A 22,465-nucleotide genomic window follows, 5' to 3' on the forward strand; every position below is an offset into this window, starting at 1 on the left:
GGAAAAATTACAAAAAGCTTTTAATTTATGGAATCAATACAATACAGTAACAACTAAAAAAAGTAATAAAAGATCAAGAAGTTTGCTATTTACAAGACAGAATACTTGCACAGCACTAACAATTCATATATATGTACAAAAGTACAAAAAAATTAAACGGAGTTCATGGTCCAAGCAGCACTTATGCGTCAGGGGTGCTGAAACCACCGTAGCCGAGAAGACTCGGGTGAGCTTCGGCAACACGCTTCTGGCAATGCCTGGCACTGCCGTAGAGGAGAAGGCCCCAGAGTAGAGTGATGGTGCTCAGAATAGCTGCAGGGTACAGTGCACCACTAGCCATGGAAAACACTGCAAAGACAACATGACACTTATTTTGATTCACAGATTGATCAATCAACAGAGTAACGTCTCGGAGCATCACAGAGGATATGACAGGCAGTGTCAACATAATTAAAGGCGGCCCTTGTCAGTGGATTGCTATAACCACTGTGGTGGGATCTGCCAGCAGCAAGCATGGGAAGAGGCTGAAATTCAATATTTAATTATTTGTGGGTACGCGTGCGTTAGATTCATCCGAGTGTAAAGACAAAAGATTGTGATGTAGCTTTAGCAGACAAGCAGAAAGAGCACTGCTACAATGTTCATAATGATATTGTATTCCTGCATGATGGAAGTGGATGTAACAAGAAACCTTAGATACATATGGTGTGTTTCGATTCACACACCTAATTGAATGAAATTAGCACACACATAAGGGCATTGATCTGAAAAGGTTCCGATAACCTTGTTAGTCATCATACAGCACATCTGTTTCCATTGTTCTTTTATGAGCGATGATAAGTGCACTGCAGCTTGTCCTTGACATATAGAAGGGCTGCTGCAATGTGGGTTGAATTGTATTGATTTTGTGTAAGAGTGATCGGGAGTCTTCTTGAAGTTGTCAATCATAAGCTGGAGATTTCAGCTTGCGTTCACAAAGCTTCTCTTTTGTAACATCATTTATTTGTCAGGAGTCTCGTGCCTGCCAATGAAGATGCTAGTGACCAGTGTGACAACGAGACGATTGCCGTGGCAACAGCCAATCATGGACAGAACTTATGCAAGAAAAGTTGTGAATACAGGCCCTGTCCTGCAGACATGTGATAAAGATGAAGCAAAATACACTTCATGTAACGAATTAGTACACTACCACAGCTGCAACTTATAGCCACTGTGCTTAATCCCTTATAACAAGATGGAAATGACAGCCTTCCAAGTGAAGTTATGGGCTCCCAAGTGCATCATAGGAGTGTCACGTCATGACAGTACTGTCTAATGACTTAGCAGATTTATTAACCACTTGCAAAAAATATTGCGTGACAATGTTTCAGAAGAAGAAACTGCTCATTTTTTGCTAGATAAAAAATAGCCTGAGACCATGCACAAAGCACCAATACCTTGACTTGCTTGCTCTAGTTGCCCATTGCAAAGTCATGACAGGCAAGTTTTCATTATGCAAGCAGCTGATTATCTTTGCTTTATTAAAGCATGATATAACAGCATCTATTATAAAATGTAACTGTGCCACTATAGATTACAATATGTCATTGAGTCAGAAAACTCTGCTCACGCAGGCAGCATGCTGACACTAAGGGTTAGCAAAGCTACACAAGTTTTCAGCTTTGTTCACAGTAATACTTGGAAAATGGTGCACATAGCACGGCAGGGTGCCTTTTACTGTAACTGTCAGCGGTGCTTTAAAAAGCAGTTAACATTCTATTTACTAATTAAAAAATGCCTTAGATAGTTATGGCAGGTTTGGAGAGAGAGAAAGAATCACCGAACCTTAGAACAGTCAACATGACTGCGGCCACATTGACATCACCTGGCAGCAGAGGCAGACAAACGAACACAACAGCTAAGCAGGTTTTCAAAAGCCGTTTTCTCGCAGAACTACCCAAACCAAGCTGTGATGTGTTGAATGAAATGTGCACCGCTTTTCTGCACCAAACCACGCATAGCATGGCTACTCAGAATCGAACAGGTGCACCATAAAGCATTGAACCAGGGACCTACTCAGGCCCCTGCAGCTTTGATGACAAAGCCAGCCTCATAAGAAATGTGACATAAAGACAAGATAAGCTGCATGCCTGTGAAAATTGTTGCGCATGCTTGATGTGCTCAGATTTAGGCAGTCTGTGAACATGCTCAAATGCAGGACTGCTCATGCTCCTGAATTCGTGGTATGTTAACGCTTTGCTGTGCTGGACATGGGGAGTTGTGGCTTTGGCAGGCACCAAACACTCAAGCGTCGAAATAAATTTTCACAGCTGGTTCACAAACCTTCTCAAACTGTGAAAAATGCTATATTAATTAATCTTAGTGCATGTGAGCATTTAAAGATTTGGTGTCTTGTTGCCAAGAACTGTGGAGCTTAAAGGCTGAGCTGGAATGCAACATAAAGGTGAACGGAATGAGGTCAATGACACAGTTTTGAAAAGGAATGCTTGGCCAAATTGGATCTCCATACACTGAGGGTAGCACTTGTCATGCCCCTTTATTCACCTATTTAAAGAGCCCGTTACCAGGTTTGGCCATTGTAAACAGACACTTGCGGTGCATAGATCAAGTGGTGACAATGTGCTCTGAAAAATCAGCTGAAGATTCGACCAAAAGGCCTGCATGCTCTTCTCCTTGAAGGAGCCACTCTGGGCACAAGCGAGCTGACGTGACAGGCACGGTGCTTTCATGTTGCACGCCGCCTGCAGCACACCACTAGCCTGCAGAAGCGATGGCAACAACACAGGCATTCCTGCAATATCCAGAGCACACAAGCAAACCCACTTTTGGAAATGCGTTGCTCAGTAGGAAAGGAGGGGAAAAGATGAACAGCTCGGTGATGAAAGGGGGAGGTGGGCCCTGGTCGAGGCAAAAGAGCCTCTGTGTTAGAAAGGTAGCTTGCCTCCTTGAACGACTGCTTCACAACATTGCTTTGCTTTATCTCAGCAACTACTAAATGCTTTTTAGAAATTTTTGTAGTAGAACGCTACTTTGTAAAATGCTACTTTTCCCTTTACAACACCTAGTACATAACCACAACTTCCAATAAGGCCTGGTGAGAAACCCTTTAACCAAGATTTTGCTAAATTTCTGGGAAATGAAAGGCTACAAAGCACTGAATGGTCCAGTTTGAATCTTTCTGCCTGTTACTAATCAATAATAGCAATGACAGTTGGGGAGGGTGCCGGGAAAGGAAGCAAACAGGACATCTCTCCACCTTAAACTACATAAATGTCCTCGACATGATAGCATCACACATGTAGTTTATTATTACTGATGCGTCACCAACAAGTTACGTCATGCGAATAAGATTTGTTTGTCATCCCACGCTTATCCTCCTCAGACCTAATGGAATCCTTGTGACATAACTTTATGATCGGTTCTTCCTCACAATTGGCCTCTTAAGAATGTGAAAAAATAATTGATGAGGAGATTGCACAAGTGCACATGCAAACAGCAGTGCCTCTATGTATGTGGAGAAAGAGTCCATTTCTCCAGTTTACTGGAATAAAAACACCTTTTGTTTGCCTAAACACAAAAACAAAGGTATAAAATCACATGGTGGTTCGTTACTGCTGCCTTTCATCCTGGATGGCTGCATCATGATGTGGCATTCGAAATGCAGCACACATTTTTCATTGTCCCTGATAATACAGTGGTACGTCTCACACATAGTATACATTCTCTTGAAAAGCATTGGGAGCAAAATGTTTGAACACTTGATATATGCTGTCACCTAGCTTAATATTGCACTGAACTTTTAAAAATTTTTTATAATATTTAAATTTTTTTAACATTTTCTCTGCTTTAATATTAAAATGGAGGAAAGCCAATGTCCACGAGCATATGGACACTGCCTACTAAGGCAGCAGCACAAAAAAAGATACGGACACAAGAAGTGTCAAACTGATGTCATGAATATTGTGTTTACGATGCCGTTTCTTTTTCCTTGCTCACCACACCAATATTTTGCACTTATATATGTCTGTTCATAAGCAATAAATCTCTGTCATTAGTAAGTGCTCATGGTGTCAGTTTTACGATTGTGTCCATGTTTTTCTTGGTCTGCTGCCTTAGTATGTCAAATCAACTAGCCCATCAACTAGTGCTCGTGGAACCTTGGTCTGAGGCGGTTAAGGAAAGTTTGACAACGGGTCAGTTGGTTTGATGCAACACGACAACAGCTCCACTAATGCGTCACTGCCCATGTAATGTTGCCGCTTATGTTGTTTTTTCCAACTAAAATAAACTGCCGATAGTTATGCTATGTGTCATGCATTGCACTGCTCCCCCCCTTTTTTTTTTACACTTTGTTTGTAACCTTAACACATAAATTTAACTGCCAGCCTTCTTTATTGCAGTAAGAAAATGTTCCTATGCTGCAGACCCCTGCAGTCATCAAGCGAGGCGACCTCGGCGCGTCGATACGGACAACGAATACAGCCGAAGCAGAAGAAGTGGCCGTGGCCCTCGCACTCGCACAACCGGGAGTGAGGACCGTGGTCAGACTCCCAGACCGCCTACGCAAGCTACCGCAAGGGGAACATCTCTCCCGCGGCACTAGCGATTCTCACCAAATGCAAATCACCGGGACGGGCCGTTGAGTTCGTGTGGGTCCCGGCTCACTCGCAAGTGGAAGGCAACGCACTCGCCGACCACTATGCCCGAGAACTGTCAATGTGGGCCGAGGACGAGCCAGAGCTACCGCACCCTGTGACAAGCTACAAAGAAATCATGCAAATGTACAGAAGCGGCAGATGTAGGCTTCCCCGTCCGCATCCGCAACTCAGCCGAATGCAGCAAACAATCGTGCGACGCACGCAAGCGGGGTCGCTAGCGCATCCCGTGCTCTTGCACAAGATGTTTCCAACAGAGCAGGACACTTCATGCCCTTTTTGCAGACGGTCAAAAGGCACTCTAGCACACATCCTTGCAGAGTGCACTAAGCTCAAGAACCCCCCACCATCCCTACCCCCCACCCTCCCCAGCCCCAACCCCCCCGAGCGATGGGAGACCTTGTTGTCCAGCCCCGACCTACCGACCCAGCTCGCGCTGGCGGCTAGGGGCCAGGAACTGCTGGACACATATGGGACCTGAGAAGAAGGTTCCACCCCATCTGGTGCCAGCGCACACCAACCGTCACTAAGGGCTCACTACAAAAGTTGTATCTCTCTCTCTCTCGGTTGATACAATGGCAAACGGTTTGTCCTGCTCCTGCACCCATACATTAGCGATATCATAGTGCTCTTGTTTACAAGCTAAAGCTGAAGGCACATGGTATGACCTGGCATTACAATTTGTGCCAAAAACTGAATCCTACAGATTCCAAACAAATCCCAGTGGCACGTCCTCTCTGACCTTGGTTTTTGGTACAATTCATATGCCAGATCATACAGGTAGTACTTCTTGACAGGACTTATTGGGCGATCTGTTGGATCTCCTTCTTGGCACGGCAAGTCACTTGTAAGATTAGACTTTGGTTTGTACTGTGTCTTCTACTTGACAATGAATTCAACTGGTTCCTACTTCACTCTGGTTTACTGTGATGCGAAGCCCTCTCGAAATGGTAGTCAGAGAACGCCTGGCTGAGTGAAACGTTCAGCAGTTCCCAGAGCAACCGGAGGAGCCCCGTGGCCATTCTGTGGGACCTCTAATGTGCTCTCAGAATGAAAAGAGAGCACCTTCAAGTGCTTCGAGCTGGAGCGTGGTGCCCTCAACGAACCTGGCAAATGTGTTCAATCAGCCGAATGTAAAGTGCACCACCAAAGTGCTCGAAGGCTACGAGTCGAACATGCCGTTAAGTATGTACGAGAGACCTCAGCCCAAAGCCCCTGCTTCCAATAGCTTCTGTGTGCTGGTGCGATGCTGTCAACATGGTAAGTGCTATCAAGGTTGCTGCAGTGCAGTGTTCTGTGAAGAAACAAAGTTCAGACTAATAAATTTTGAGTGTGCATTTCTCCTTCCACAGGTATGGCAAGTTTTCAGCTTGAAATTCGATGAACAGTATGCATTTTTACCTTCATGCCTAGTGATGACAAAGGCCCAGTATGCTGTGGATGAAACCAGGCTGCCAGCAGACACAATGACACCAAGAACTTTCAGTCCTCCGAGCGTGTGCACATCGTGCCACATGTCAAGCCTCTTTGCGAGGTGCAGAATCTGAAGGTGAAGGACACCTCCTGCAAAGATTGCTGAAGCACAACGTGGCCACAATAAAGTTACACAAGTGAATGTTGCCTGAAATTAATTGTGGTATTTCGGTATTTAGCTAGGAGCTTTGATATGACACTGTTGCATGGTCACATGGTAAGCACACACAGTTCACGCCCCCCACCACCCACATTTATTAAAAACTATGACAGGCAGTTTGACAGACTCATCAGGCACGAATATGAACAGCAGAAATATTTTCTACGCAGTTATGGGCAGACCGCCCTGTTGTGCACATGTGTAACCGATTGTGTTAATTCACTATAACGTTCGGCAGGAACAAGATAACACAAGCGATGACGCAAGCGGATAACCATAGCCTCCTCCATTTATTTTTTTTAAATATAGAGGAGGCAACGGAATAAGGGGCGGGACAAATGCGGTGAAACGTCAAAATGTTTCTGTATTCAATGCGATTAGCGCGCACGTATTGCTTAGAGACATTTACTGACATATGAGGCGGACTGTGAATACTCCGGAAGACGTTTAATTGACATGCATGTTTAGAAGGCGGCATCAAAACTGCAACATCTCCATAATCCCGAAACTCGCAACATGACTACTCGGCAACACATCATAAACATGAAAGAAGTACGGGAACTTTCTTTAGACAATCTAGCGAGACAAGCAAGAAACACGAATGAACAAAATAAAGATATAGTGCAATCATAAACGGCCCCATACTCCGGGGTCACTCACCCGATGCCAAGGCCCATATCGCCGCATGGTAGTGCTTGTAGAAAAAGAAACACATGCCAAAAATCGCGACACCAGCAAGAGTCCACGCAGCGGACAAAATCAGTAAGCCAAAGAAGAAAACACCTGGCTTGGGCGGAGGCATGTTTACGGTCACATTCCCTTCGAACGCCGAGCTTATCGACAGGCTAGTAGTTGTCCCTTTCTCCGAAAGGGGCTGCAGGGGAATGAAGTCACCCGCTTGGATCACAGGTGCCGCAGGAACCGCTTCCTCCGATGGATACATTTCGCCGTAATGCGTCGAAGACGCGGTTGACACCGCAATGAAACATTCATGATGCAACCGTACTGCTTATCGTAATATAAAGGAAAAGTTAGACTCGTTGAGACAAGCAACGCACGCTGAAGTTATCGGCTGCGCGCGCTATCTCCACAGCTACACGCCTCCCAAAAGTACCGTCTGCCGTGAGCTGTGCTAGCCTTGATGTGGAATTTGAAGTAGTACAAAACAAAAAGCAGTTCGTAGGACAAGTTAAATTGCCGACTCGGAATAAAACAAGGATTAATTAGTATTTCGCGTGGGCTTCGACCTGTCACTGTTGTTTTGTTATTTGAAGTCACGCGCACGCCTCATGTCATGGCATCAAAAACAAAAGCACGAGTTTGCGAACACTTGAAACGACCTTCCTTTGCACGGCCACGAGTCCGACCTCGGCACTGACTCTGTTCTTTACATCAGTCAGGCTCAACCAACCCACTTAGCAAACAGCTGGCCGCAGCCATGCTCAGCTGAGCAGCTGGTTCAATTCAAATCATGTTAAAATGCTACGCCAGGCTACGCCGCCACACCCTCACATCCTTCATCTATAATTCATATTGACTAAAATAGCCAGTTGTGCATATACTTGTTGAAAATAAAAAAAATATATATATAATACACTTGATAAGTTTGGTTTGTGAAATTATCTTCTTATAAATGTTCTGTAAGGTGGCGACATCTTTCTATTCTACTCTGTTATCATTAGGCGAGGCAAGCGTCGGTCTATCAAGTGGTGTCTGCGTATGTGTTTTCATTGCATCTTCGTTTGTGGTGGGTGAATTGGTCGCGCGTTCGCATTAGAGCGATTTTGTCGCCTCGGGCAGCTGAAGTTGCCGTGTCTGCAACGTCAACACAACCTGAAATCCTCCGAGGGCTGTAGAATGCAGCGAACTCTCCGGGACATGCGAAACAGCTCACTGTAAGCTCGCGCTTCACATGCGCTGCGCAGAAGAGGTATTCTGTGATCTACAGTGTGGCTATGCTCGGCAGTTCACTGTGATCGGAGCCGCCTAAACTGCCCGTCGAAGCCGCTGCCGCATGCCCTGTGCAAGCGTTTGAACTATTGCAACGGTGTCTACCTTTTAAGTTATGCGTCTCCGTTGAAGAAATAGCTGTGCAGTCTCGAAGCCCTTCAAAATGATATCGATTTTACCCTTCACACCCCCGGTTGTTAAGCGGTTGTTAGGCTGGAAGAAAGGTGAAGGAGAAGACAAATGGAGCGAGAAAGCCGTCAAAAGTTTGGTGAAGAAGCTGAAGAAATCTGGAGGAATGGACGAACTTGAGAAGGCGATTTCGACTCAAGATGCTCACACTGCATGCATCACGATACCCAGGTTGGTATTACAGTGGACTGTGTTGTTATTATCTGTCATGTAGTGCGTTCTTGTACTCTAATTGTTTTTGGCAGCAGTTTTTCAGTTACTTCACGATGCACCTTTGTGTTGGTGACACGACGAATTGCTGGCACCTGCAGTTTTGTCCTTAAATGAGGACGAAAACAACAAAAACACGCGTATTAAGCGGAAAGTGATCTTTTGGCACGGTGTACGGAAGGCTTCGTAATGCGAGAACGCAGCACCCAGAGTAAAGATGAAAGACCGCTGCCTTTCTCGAGTCGCCTCCCTCTTATCAGTGGAGGGTTTGATAAAAGCTGTGGTCCGAAGCGCGATCGCTTCGCTTGCGGTGCGGAGGGAACCGCACAAGGGACATGCCGCTAGGACGCCCTAGTCTTGTGGCGCTGCCAGCTATTGCGTTCCGCCATCTCTTAACAGAAGAGATCTAGGGGACTGGCCTTATCTACCCGCGCTACACAGATAGTCGATCTCGACAACCGAAACATGTTTTCACCACTGTTGGTGCGTAACGACTTACTGGGCGCGCACTGTTAAGACACTGCGTTTACAAACTTCGCGACGTCGTAGGGCGCCTGTTCCATTTTCAGTCATTATTTACTTCCTTTCCACCAGACCGTAATTGCTGGATAATCGTCGCGTGCCTTCGTTCGACCTCATTCTGGCCCGTCGTTAATCGAGGAATTTGGTCGGGTCGGTTCGGCAGTTTCCGCCGCCACCGTGATTGCTGCTATGAACGCATCGCGAACCTCTCCTCCTCGTCTCTGCTTTTGGGCCGAGGGCGAGAGAGCAGCACATGCCGCCTGCGGGCTGCTTTGTGTTGCAGTCAAGCCTAACTCGCGAATGCTTTCTTGAGCGTGCGCCGGACAGTTTGCCCGGGTGTCGTCGCCGTGAAAACGGGCTCGGAAAGATTCGTCGTCGTTGCCGAGTTCGGTGCGTGAGTGCATATTCGAGTGTCGCGTCTGGTGACCAAGGCTTCGCGCGACATTTTCGCCTTTGTTGTTGCGGCTGACACGATTGGTGGGCTGCCGAATTTTTCGGCCGAAGCGGCGCGCTGGTCGGTCGCTGGCGTTGGTAGGCCTTTGCGGTAAGCCTTTGCTCTCTCCCACCGGGTTTTCGCTCAGCACAGCGTGCAGACGAGCTGCGCTTGCATGTTCGCTCGCGGTCCACTCAGACCCGGTCGTCGTCGAAGGGTTGAAAAAAGTGTCGCAAGCTGGCCGGATGGTGTGTCGTGTTTTGAACTTGGTGCAAAGCTAACCGGGAAGCAGCCGTTTTCCTCGTACTACGGATTTTACGCCGGCGGTGTCCCGTGGGACTAAATTTTCGTGCAAATCGAAATCAACAAGTGACTCCTCGAGTGTTAGAGGTAGGGGCGGTGAGCCTCACTAGTCTCCTTGTCATTCGCCCGCATGCTCAACTCCCGTCTCGCAACGATCAGCGGTACACCCGTGCCTGTGTGCCCTTGCATGTGGTGTTGGGGCGGGCCGAACGGTGCTGAGCCGCTCCGGCGGTCTCGCTACCCGCGCGGCGAACTCTCGTTCGGAGGTGCCTCGCCTGCAACCGTGTGGTTCATGCCGGTGGCGACAGCCCGTTTCTCCTGATGATCGGGTGCCGTGGCTTAGCCCGAAAGTCGGGCGAGCATGTGCAGGTTCTTACCGCCGATTTGGTGACAGCTACGGTCGTTGTTTCGCCGTTTTCGAATGTCTAGGCGTCTGAAGCGGCATCGACGTTAGGCCTAACGCGATCGCTCGGCTGCCGAGAAAGAAAGGGTGCATTGCTCCCTCCCCCGCTGTCTGCCGAACGTCTCCCGTGGACGTCGGGTCTTGAGCGGGCTTTCCCACGCGTGAAGAGATGGTCGTTTTCGTCTTTTGCCTTCTCTTCTTATTCTTTTCGCGCACTATTTCTGTTTGTAGCGAGCTCTAGGTTTTATTTCTTTTTTCTTTACGCTTGTCGCTACGGCGATGTACCCTCACTGCGTATTTGTTCGGCATGCGAGTCGTACAGTCGCTTTCATGCTCGAGAAGGCAACATTAACAAACGGAATGTAATAAAGCGCTAGAAAAGTGGCGCGATGGCCGGTAACGTGCGGTGGGGCTGAGCCCTACCGCTGGCGACTGAAGTCGGCGAGGTCATAGCACCGTGGGTCAAAAGCATGCTTGTGTGCACGGTGCATTGTGGTGCTCCTTTCCGATAGAAAGGCGGGGAGCACAAAATAGACATGATTGCGCCGAGTTCTACTGACATGCGCTTTGGCATCGTGCCTCGTCTGTCACACGTAGCAACAGCGCGCGTATTTTGAGGCAAAGTAGACGCAGCGCGATAATAGCCGCCACATGCAACCGACACACGCAGTAGCCGCTTGTCTTTTTGTTGCCTCTTGTCGGCACTGCCGTGCGGCATTTTGCACAGTGAGCGAGGTCTACACAATGCCAGGTCTGTGTCTGACGTGCCCTTCTATCGTTATCGCGCATGTCTTGAACCGCTAGTGCGCAAACAAGAGAGGATGTCATCGTGGAAAAGAGGGTCGGAAATGCCCATGAGCAGCGGGGATCGTTCTGCTCAGTTAGCTTTCTTCTGAGGCTTCAGTCAGCAGCACTTAAAAACCCCGATGTAAACCTATGCAAAAGTGAAAAACACTTTTTTTGTTCTTTGCAAGAAGTAAACTAAAAAATTTACCTCCTTTTGCTTGTGCATTACTTTGCAGGAGCATAAGATCGCTTGAACCTATTTGTACTTGCATGCAATGTTCTCATTTTAATTTATTTTGAATTCCTGGCAAGCTCTCAGAATTGAATTTAAGAACAAGAGCTGGAAACTGGCCAAAGTCAAACATTGTACATTGCTTAGCAGCTGCTTTCACTAGCTGAACAGTTGGAACAGTATTCACATTGTCTAAACTTTTTTGGTCAATGAACGCAGCACTCTGTTAGAACACATATGTATTAATTTTTATTGTGACTTGTTTCTTTATGTATTTTGTCTAGGGAAACAGTTACCTCCTAGTAATTCTAGATCTGTCATTCTAGTTTTGTCAGGCGGCATATTCTGTGTGCAACAATATTTAATAAATGTAGTCTTAGATAGGTGATTGTCATAGTGTTCAGAATGAATGACTGGGCAACATGTTGTGTGTTGCCAAAGGACTGCACAAAAAGTGTGAGGCATGGAGTAAGAACATGTGAGCGGGCACTCGCAGCAGAATGTCATGGGTTCGATTTGCAGACGCCGCAGACACATTTTGATGAGGGTGGAAAGTAAAAGTGCTTATCTGCTGTCTTTTGGTTGTGCTTTAATATTCAGATTCTGCCACTGCAGCATCCATCATTGCTTGCGGGCTGCCTTGGAATGTTAAGCTCCGTAATGTAACTTCTGTGAATCATGTACGGCGACTTGCAGTTTTAAATTGGTACAGCTTTCTGTTTGTGCTTATGAGAAAACTGTTCAGTGCTCATGCTTTATGTTTGTTTGCATGCTTTACGTATATGTGTGAAGTTGCAATGACTGCACAGCGACTTAATAAGGCCAGTGAAAGCATATTTTTCTAAGTTCTCGGCTTGCAAATAGTGTTGTGAACATCACTGCAAACATGACTGAGGTTTCTTACTACTCAACCAGTACTAAGAAGCTCTTCATGAATAAATTCTTTGACTCGGCTGTGCAGAATGTTTTGGGTAAGCAAGTGAAGTAATGCACCAGCAAGTAAAACAGGCAAAAGTAAACATCCACTAAAGGTACCCACTAGGCACGATTCATTCCTTCACAGGGTGTTTTCATGAGCAAAAACTGAAAGGTCTGCAATGCCACATTCACAATTTTTTTCGTCTTTGACATCACTTCAATCTTTAATAAGCTGTTGCAGGGACAGCTTGCAGTCTTTAGTCATGCTCATTAGCCAAAGCTAGGGAGGCCCATAATGTTTGTAGAGTACCTATTATAAAATTAACTCAAGTTTCTTAGTTCTTTGTGGAACTGCGGGGAGCACGAAAGACTGAGGACAAAATTTATCATTACGAACTTGCCGAGCGTTTGGTTCTGTCACAATTCTCAGTTACATTTATGCGTTGTATCTGTGGGCAGAATCTCTTAGGGAAAACCAAGAGAAACCATGCAATCACTGTTGAAAAGGTACCGAAGTGAACCCTGCTCCAATTTTTGTGCAAGAAGCACAGTCTGTGGTTCCAGTTGTCCAATTGTGCTATGTAGCCTCACGCATTGTACCACATTTAGACAAAATTTTAGTACACATGCAGCTTGCCCTGGGACTTCACTTTTGATGTTTCTTCACATATTAAAATTCTCAAATAGTCTTGTATTGTACATCTAAAGTGTAGTGTACAGAGTTTGTGGCTGTCTTTGAAATGTGTGAATACCAAAACCAAAACTTTGAGAAGTAATTTTATGGAGTGCTTAAAAATTGGATTTTCGGTTTTTGCCTAGTCTGAACAGATTTTATTTAGGTATCTAGGTGACCAAAAAGTTAATGCAGTGCAGAAGTCAAGCCAATCCATTTCCATAGGGGTTTTATGGCAGTTGGCAACAGTTGTTTCAGGCATTCTTTACATGGGTTAATAAAATAAGTTTGCTTATTGTAGTAGACCATACCTTGATTTTTTTTAAGCTGTCAAAACTTGACATTGCCTTTGTCCTTGGAAATGCTTTGTCATGGGCTCAGAAGTTCTTTCAGTCCCAAGACTGTTAGCTATTGTTGTTTTGCATGTTTTGCCAGCATGCTCCTCTATGGCTGGATGCTACCCCCTTTTTGTCGTGCACAGCTATGAAAAAAAAAGTTGCAAAATACTGACTGGCATTTTACAACTTTTTGTTTGTTATAGTATTGTTACCTGTGAATGTAAAGGAGGTGCAGTGTCTGAAGGCTTTGTGAGAGCACGCACAGGTTTAGTCTTTTTTAAAGGACAAATGATGCTAAATTTTTCAATTGCAATGTGACATGTGTTGTGTGTGTTGCCTTGTGAGGTTGTTATGCACAGGGTGAGAAACCTTTTGGAGGAGAAACTTCAATTTCAGTGTTAGTGGGCATTCTTGTAACATTGGATAAAGGAGTGCTTGGAGCAAAGGCATGGGGTTGGGGAAGGCTTATGTGTCATCAGGTGACTGTGAAATGCGAGTGGGCACTTGGTTATGTGGTAGCAGTAGTGGCTTGGGGGGGGGGGGGGCAGTTTTAACTTATTCAGTCCCCTAGTGGCACCATACCCTGAGTGGGCATTACGTTCCTGTATACTGTGCCATTCCTTCATGCTGCTGCCAGCATCCCATTCTTATTTGCCTGTCAAACTTGCATTTTTTTCATAAAGTGACTGGCTGGTAATAGGGTCTATAGTGATGATTGGTTCAATTTGGAACCTGTACAGGGAAACATTAACAAACAGCAGTAGGGATTGAAGTACAAATGCTGGGAGCTAGTTTACATTAAAACAAATAAGTGGACTTGGATGGCCCATGTAATGCAAAGGATAGTTACAGGGTGTGCCGAGGGAAGTGCAGTGTAGTTCAGGGTGGATAAGTTGGCAGTGATGAAATTGGAAAAATTTGTGTAACTGGCGAAGGATGGAGTTGTAACTGGAGGCAAATAAGAGCTGATGGGGCAGATCGGATACCCGAACTAATTATGGACACTCAGCCCTGGAGGATGGAAAGGTAGAAAAGACGAGGTCACTGGGAGAGCCCTTCATTCCACTGCGGTCTGAAAGGCTGGTGGCACCAGTAGTATTGATGACAGGTGGCCTACTGTGGCCCTGGCAGACGCAGTAATTGGGAGAGGTGAGCAGGTGCTTCCTCCTGAAGGTTTCTTGCCATGTGCCCTGTCTGTGCACTGTCGTTGCTGCTGTCCTTGTTGTGCGCCACTGATGTCCTAAGGGTGATCAGTGGGGGGGTGGCCGTGGGCAGGTCGCTGGACGGCCGGCTGCAGGTGTCTCATCGCAAGGGGCTGCCGCACGTCATCTATTGCCGCCTGTGGCGCTGGCCCGACCTGCAGAGCCACCACGAGCTGCGCGCCACAGACCACTGCCAGTATGCCTTCCACCTCAAGAAGGACGAAGTCTGCGTCAACCCATACCACTACCAGCGAGTAGAGACGCCCGGTGGGTGACCCTTTCTGACCCTCCTCTGATGGCACTTGAGAGTAGATGCGTAAGTCAGTGGCTGACATGTGCATCGTTTAATGAACAGTGAGTTCATGCGTGAAATAAGTTCAAGAGTAGCACAGATACAAGGCTTTGTAGTTTGACGTTTGTGTGTCAATAAAAAACAATCAACCAAATCGGGAAATGAAATTTCAAAACAGACCACTAACCTAACCCAACCTAACCTAACCAATAAAAAGAATCAATCAACCAAATCGGGAAATGAAAGTTGACATAGTAAAACATGGCAACATTTTGTTGTCAGAATCTTTGGTTGCATTCTCTGTGTAGAGGCAAGCCAGATGGAAATCTGAACACGAAAGAAAACAGACTAGGCAGCACACCCCACTTTTACTCATTTGTCTGTGTTGTGAAAGCGGTGTGATTTGTAGAGATGCTGAGTGCATGTTTGGTGGCTGGTTAGGCCAAGCTATTGCACTCCAATTTCAAGTAATTAGGCGCAAGAGGTGTTACATTTTTTTCATACTGTTAGCATTTCAATCCAGCCTGCCTGTACCATCACAGCTAACTTAGTGAAAAGCAGTGCATGCGAAGATTCGAGACAAAGGCTGACAAAACCCTTTTACTCTGCTCTTTGCATGTCAATTATGTTAGTAAAATTCAAACTCATATTGACTTACACTTGTACTTGACACATGCACCTTTCATATAACTTAGTTGAGAATTTTGCCTGTTACTTTATTAACCTGGACTTCATCATTTTTTCGTGCACCCGATTTTCATTTCTGTTACTGTTCTGTTTTGAAATTTCTCTTGTGGACTGTGTTTTGTGCTCTGTCATGTTTCTATCTTGTAGCCTGACTTGCAACACTGTGAAATCAGTCTTTTCTTTCTTTCCTTTCTTGAAGAGAGTGCACATGTTCATTTTGTAAACAATTAAATGTACTACTGTGAACGTGAAGAGGATACCAACTATATCACATAAGTACATTGTTTGGTGCCAGGTTGCAAGAAAGAAGTTGTCATATAAGGCTGTCAAATAAGCACCACCTTGTTGCCACTGCTAACTGTAGAAGCTGTTTGCCCACGTGAGGACAACTCCATAGGCACCAGAAAAGGACGGATGTGCTGTTAGTGTGGGCCGAAAACCATTGAGCGCCATGAACTTTGCCTGCCGCTCCTTGGCTGGGCCTTCCGAAGCACTGCAAAGCTAGTTGCCCTGGTTCTTGGATTCTTGCGCCTAACTTGTTGTAGGTCTATGCGAGGAATTTGCCACCAGTATCCAGGATCTCGAGAACCTCCACCTTGGTGAACAAGATTTCGCTGTGACTGCGTACGTTGACTGTCCGCAAGTGCCTCTGAGGAACATCTGAACAATCTTGTGGCCTGCGGTCGAAAGCCATTCTCCACGCTCGAATGTTGGGCAAGGCCACCACCATTCTCATAACCTTCTCCGGTCGGACAGTACCTTTCTATATCATGTACGCCAGCAGAGAATTGTGCTGTATCCGCTACTGCCACACTACAAAAGTATGTGGCATATGCCTATAAGTTAGCCACCAAACCGATGTGTGCCCCACCCCGTACGCTCAAATCTGCCCCGCCTGCGGTGTCGCAAATGTGCTACTGGGACATGCGTGCACACCAAAGTGCATGCTATGTGAAGGCCTGCATCCTACAGCCTATAAGGACTGTCCCAAGCAGCTCCAACCCGGCCCACCGTCATCACACCCTTCGAGCACGCGGGACCTTTGTGGCAGCGTAGCTGTTCCTGCTTGGCTACACAACGACTCACATCGGGACAGTGTCCACAGCTGCACTCCCAATCGCGAACCCCGTCCTAACCACTCCTGCAGCCTGGCTCAGCACCCCAAATTCAAGCCCAGGACCCACCAGCGTATACCAAGGTCTCCCAGATGGTCTGGGCAGCATGGTGCATTTCCCAACCACCCAAAACACCATGCACATCTTCCTTAAAACCTCCGATACCCCACAAAAACAAACCTACACACGCGTCTCAAGAAAATGAGTTTCTTCAGATGGAAAATAAACTTTCATTTCATTTCAATACAGGAACTACGTAACAAAAACGTTGCCCTACGTGCACAGATGCAGCAGCTCCGCACTAAACTAGTTCAGCAAAGCAGCTCTGCCTCCATTAATCCAACCCCCTGAACCAACCTGTGGAACATCTGAACCCATCTCACAGAACATCAACCCACCTGCCACCCTAGCCAATATGGTACCAGAAGCCGGAAAGAATGAAATAGAGGTAATGTTGTGCAGTGGCTTAGCCCCCCCCCCCCCCCCCCCCCCCAATGAAATCGCCACCCTTTCCACAAAGATCGCCCATACTGAGAAATGTGACGTGTTTTGACGTCCAACAACTTTGGTCCATCCAACAGAACATGTTCACCATGATAAAAGAAGTAATTAAAAGCATCCAGTCTGGCAAAAAAAAAAAAACTACGAAAAGAAAAGCCACAGCTTACCAGCACCGCAAAGCATTTCTGTAGAATCAGGCAGCTCCTAGTAACTAAGATGAAGAAAAACCGTAAGGAAAATTCTGCCCCCCCCCCCAACCCCCCTTGTGATTTGGCAGTGGAATTGTTTAACCTTCACTCGTAAAGAAAACACCCTCCAGCAATACATCATTAAACCACTTGAACCACTTTTTATCGAAGGGAAGTACGACATTTAAAGTAAAAAGGGTTATTTCAGAAATACTTTTCCACAAAAAGTACTTCACTGCATCCAGCAGAAGCAGAGTTATTGGCAGTCAAACATGGCCTCTGCTGTGCTCTCGTTCCTTCTTCAGTGCCTTGCATTGCGATGGATACGGTACAGTGGGCGATGGATACGGTACAGTGGGGCGTGCCCACAATGCTCTGCCTTCTAAATGCCACTGTGGCGCGCAGTTCAAATTTCATTTCGGATGTTAACGTAGACACCACGACTTCTGCCTTTGGTGCCTACGACTCACTAAACATAAGCCGAACGCGGTTGTCCTCAGTGAGCTGCAGTATGCTTAGACGGTGGACTCATGGCAGCACCCTGCTGCGGCCGCAGTATCTAATCTGTGTAGCCGACAGCAGCTTGATGTCAGCTATCGGCCAATAGTAGCCGTCGAAGGGAATGACAAAATAAAGCGCCCAGAAGAGAGTGAGGACAGGGCCTTCTGTTAAAAAGAGAGCATTTGAGAGAAAGGCGACATCGGCATACGCTTGCGAGCTCCACGCACCGCATACGACAGTAAAACTTGGCTGATATGTTCACAGCAGCGTATGCTACCCAAGAACTATGTTATTTCACCAAGCGCGAGGGTTGGTTCAGGGCCCCTTTAAGAGTGACGCCCCACTGGACTTTATTGCTCTACAGGAAAGTGGCGCATTGCTGAAGCTTTCAGGCTACTACACCCACGCAGTAACTCTGCACAGCAGAGTTACAATCCCACGTGTAAAACTCTAACAACAGTTACCCACTCCGTAGACGGCATCGCCAGCGACCACTCCCTTATTGAAATTCTCCGTGGTTGGAAAGAGGACAGCGGTGTCTTTATTCTGAATGTTTACAGCCCCCCGCAAACAGACCTATCGGAAGTAGAATACTTCCTTCGACAAATAGTGAAGCTTGCCCATCACCGTGCGTTGATAGTGGGTGATTTCAACGCTGCCCACCTAGCATGGGGTTACACTAAAACCACATCCAAAGGGCGAATCCTACACAACGCCATCCAACAACACTCGCAGCATCCCACACAAATCTGCAATAGTATGAATAGGTACACCTGCCCGGACCTCACGCTCACCCATTGGATCTGGCATGCTGAATGGTCAAACATGAAAGCGACATGCTGTAGTGACCATTGCCTCCTGGTCACCAAAATCCATATTGACACCATTCCTTGCCAGCGAATCAGCCACACCAAGCACCAAGGGATGCCCTTCGCAGTGAAACAGTGCAGCTCCCAACACACAATTGACAATCTGGAATCATGAGTGAACCACCTCCAGACTGCAGTCAAAAGGCAGCCGAAGACTTGTGCTCACAATAGAGAACCCTGCTGTCGCCACACACTTACTCCATCTCTGGGAGGCACGCCATGGCCTTGTCAAGCAATGGAGACTCAAAAAAGACAATCGACAGCTTAAACTTAAAATCACCAACATTACCGAGACAGCGGAGAAATACGCCATCCAGCTAATGAGGCAGAATTGGCAACATTTCTGCAACATATTGCAAGGAACTGTCAATACCACCAAGGCATGGGGCATCCTACGCCATCTACTAGATCCCTCCAAGAACAAGATTACTAACTACACCACAGAAAGGATTCTCCATGCACACCCAGGCACTAACATGAATGTTCTCCAAGAACTGGTGGAGATAAACAAGGTCAGCGTGCTTCTCAGAAAGGCGTATAAGCAAGCCTTGGGTCTCCCCCCTGGAACTGCCACCCTCCAGTTAGAATCTATTGGCATCCCCAATACTGTTCAGGAAATCATTGAGGCCCACCTGACAAGCCAACGTGAACGCCTTGCCCTCGTGTCACCAGGTCGCATAGTACTCAGCTGCCTAGGATACCCCACCACCACATCTACTCACACAGTTAGTAGCCAGCTTATGTTGGCAATATGAAACTGCATTCGAGTCGCCCAGAAATATGCACCCAGACCATCACGTTCACCGTCGCTAGGCTACAGCCTGAGCTCTTCAGAAGCGTTAAGATATACTGTCAGGTACCGTGTACACCAACGCTGCCACGAATGCACACCGCCGCACTCACACGGCCAGTGTGGTTGACGGCAACTTGCATGAAGTGGTGCCGGCCTCCTTCACCTACACAAGCATCACAGAAGCAGAGGAAGTGGCCGTCGCCCTGGTCATCATATCCCGCCCCGCACATCAGTACATCACAGTCATCACGGACTCTCAAGCTGCCTGCTGCAACCTTTCGAAAGGACAGATCTCCGTTGCAGCCCACTCTATTCTTGATGCTTCCCCATCTTTTCCCCTCGAGGTACTAACTGTATGGAACCCTGGCCACAAAGGTCTTTGCGGAAACCAGCGAGCTCACGCTGTCGCTCAAGCGTACGTCACCTGAGCCCCACAACATGAAGACCATGACTTAAAGGTGGACCCTATACCTCCTTAGTACACCACCATCCTCCAGCACTATCATCTCTCCTGTCGCATCTATCCCACCCTCTACACAAATCCCTCCCCTGTGACGACGCTGTCGCCTGGCACCAGCTTCAGACAGATTTTCCCACTCAGCTTATTATTTATCACACTATATATGCCACCCTCTATACCTATATATGCCCCCACTCTGAGGCGTACACGTCACTGTACCATACTACCTGGTCATGTCCCGACACACCGACGCTCCCCCCATTTTCAACCCCACACCCGAACAGCGGGAGGCCGTGCTGTACAGTTCAAACCTGTGCGACCAGCAACGGCTGGTGTGGTGAGCCTTGTGGTGGCTGAAGCTGCCGGAGTCCTGGAATGAGGCCCACCCCCCTACTGGGATGAAGGCTACAAGATGGAAGACACAAGAACGCCTGTATTTTTTTTTTTTCATTTTGCTTGAATAAATATTTTTTCCTCCTCCTCCCACCAGACTTTGAGCTGGTCGTAAGGTTACCATAGCAACAAGGTAATTGTAGGGATAGGTTATAGCAAGAAGTCGTAAAAACAAGTCATTGCAAGAGCAAAGCAACACAGCAGCGGCCGCTATTACAGGTGGCACCGAGGTTCCGCTTCAATGGCCGTATATAATTTTTTCGATATCTTTACATAGTTCAGGGCTTGTTAATGTGGATGATGCTGACTGAATTTTTAGCTGGTGTTGGCACATCACTGAGTTTTTCCTTTAAAGGGGCCATGGAACACCTTTTTCGTAGACCCAAGAAACATGTTTACCTAGCTGAGCGTACTGTATTTAAATGGGAAAAATTCCTGAAATAATTTTTGAAAACCTAACATGAACAGAAAGATCAGTAGGGCAAACCACCCCCATTCCCCTCTGTTCACAGGGGGGGTGGTCATAGAGCCACATCTTTGCTTTTATGTTTCTTTCTTTATTTTGTGGTTTGCTTATGATAACCTCTTCAGATAGGCCACTGCCAAATCTACCAAAGAGCGATGGATGAGTGGCACAAGACGACTCAAACGAGTGCTGCTTTCCGTGTCCTAGTTACTCGTGACAGATCTGGCTAGGTGTGCACGCATGCGAGTTTGTATGCGTGAGTAATTTGTGGTCGAAAGATGATAACCCATCATGCTGCCACCTGATGTCAGTTGGCAACCAGCTGGCTGCCAGTATAAAAAATAACATGGAGTAGCACTCTTCAAAAAGAGGGGGAAGCTGTCCTTCTGTGCCTTTTGTTAGCTCCACGTATAGCTACCTACTGAACATGACTGAAATGATCGAAAAGCTTTGTGCAGTATATGTGGAATTTGTCTGCTTGCTAAGCTGAAAGGCCCTGGAAGGCTGTAAGGCCCCTGGAAGGAATCGTGAGGCAAAGGATGCAGTGTTACAGCGCCACTAGTTCACTGTGCTCATGTTAGAAGTACATGTTAGGAACTGCTTTTCCTTGAATAAAGTCATTATTTTCCCCCTTGTATTTCAGCATTGCCGCCTATCCTTGTGCCGAGGCAGACGGGTGACTTACCTACAGAGCTGCCCAGCTTGGATGATTATGCCAACTCGGTGCCTGACAACACTGATTTTCCGTCGAGCCTAGACGTCCAGGCTTTTCCTCTCACAGGTACTGGGTTGCCTCTGAAGTGTGGCTTTGACCACCTCTTTATGGTTGCCAACTCTACTGTGCGCAAAGACGGGAAGAAAAGTAAAGATGCCTGTATACTAGAATGTTGGTTGATACTTTAAAAAGAAGTGCGTAAAAGATGGGTTGGCTTTGATTCAAGGATGCCGTTAGACTCTGATCGCCACAGGAAACTCAATACCATGAGGTGGGAAAATATGTTGCAGATTTTATTAGAACACAGAAGCGGCTATGTCCGATCGTACAGGCGAAGGAGGCCCCCAAATGTTTGAGGCGTTGCTCAAGACAAGTTAAGATACCTGTGTGCACTTCGACATGCCTACTTCACTTAGTAAGGTAGTGAACAGGATTGCGGTGGCATATGGTGAAATTAAAAACAGTGATAATGTAAGCATTCTGTAAGTGCAGCATCTGGAATGCGCTAGACAGAAGAGAGGACATTGCACTGTGGCTAGAAATTAGTGACAAAGAAGCCAGTGGTGTCGCTGAAGAAACCGACAAGTGATTGTTGCCCATGCTTTCGACAAACATCAGCAACTGTATTAAAATGCACATTATTTTTGCAGGTGAATGCCTTTTTTCTTTCGGCTTATATTTGAAAAAACTTCTTTTGACGTTCCTGATTTGGAGGGTCAGGCTAGAATCGAGGCTGTGTTGTAACAGTATTAAAGTGAACCTTTCTTTGCCTACTTCCCTGGAATTCGACATGGCTGAGTTTCTCGATCAGTAAACGTGGACGATTCTAAAGGCAGTGTACAATTCGGTCAATCCAGTGACGCAGGCGGCGCCACACAGCCCACCTCTGAAGCAGTCACCCGGTGATAGAAATGTATGACGCAGTTTGGCGGTGCGGTCTCGCGGTTGTCATGGACGCGTCGAAGAGGAAAAAAGCGAATAGTAATCGCACGTGCAGCGTGCCGCAGTGCTCAAACCGTGCCGCTAGTCAAACAGCTA

General features: G+C 46.8%; 2 protein-coding genes across 4 annotated transcripts in view; one reads left to right on the forward strand and one right to left on the reverse strand.

Annotated features, from left to right (window-relative positions):
* On the reverse strand, positions 1–7,678 carry LOC126530991 (uncharacterized). Its single transcript, XM_050178347.3, has 3 exons — positions 6,949–7,678; positions 6,057–6,230; positions 1–348 (listed from the first exon to the last, which is right to left on the reverse strand). The coding sequence occupies exons 1-3, from the start codon at positions 7,229–7,231 to the stop codon at positions 182–184; spliced, it is 624 nt and encodes a 207-aa protein (XP_050034304.1). The 5' UTR covers positions 7,232–7,678; the 3' UTR covers positions 1–181.
* A 165-nt stretch (positions 7,679–7,843) lies between these two features.
* LOC126530987 (mothers against decapentaplegic homolog 3-like) overlaps positions 7,844–22,465 on the forward strand; it is a 64,390-nt gene continuing 49,768 nt past the window's right edge. Inside the window, exons 1-3 of one of the 3 annotated variants that reach the window (XM_050178340.3) lie at positions 7,844–8,598; positions 14,500–14,714; positions 21,356–21,493. In XM_050178340.3, coding sequence (XP_050034297.1) covers positions 8,402–8,598; positions 14,500–14,714; positions 21,356–21,493 — 550 coding nt within the window. In that variant the 5' untranslated portion in view covers positions 7,844–8,401. Of the gene's footprint in view, positions 8,599–9,166; positions 9,550–14,499; positions 14,715–21,355; positions 21,494–22,465 lie in introns of those variants that run through there. The other 2 variants (XM_050178341.3, XM_050178342.3) reach the window with 2 other exon arrangements.

This window comes from Dermacentor andersoni, chromosome 5 (genome assembly GCF_023375885.2).
Source record: "Dermacentor andersoni chromosome 5, qqDerAnde1_hic_scaffold, whole genome shotgun sequence".
NCBI classification, from domain to species: domain Eukaryota; kingdom Metazoa; phylum Arthropoda; class Arachnida; order Ixodida; family Ixodidae; genus Dermacentor; species Dermacentor andersoni.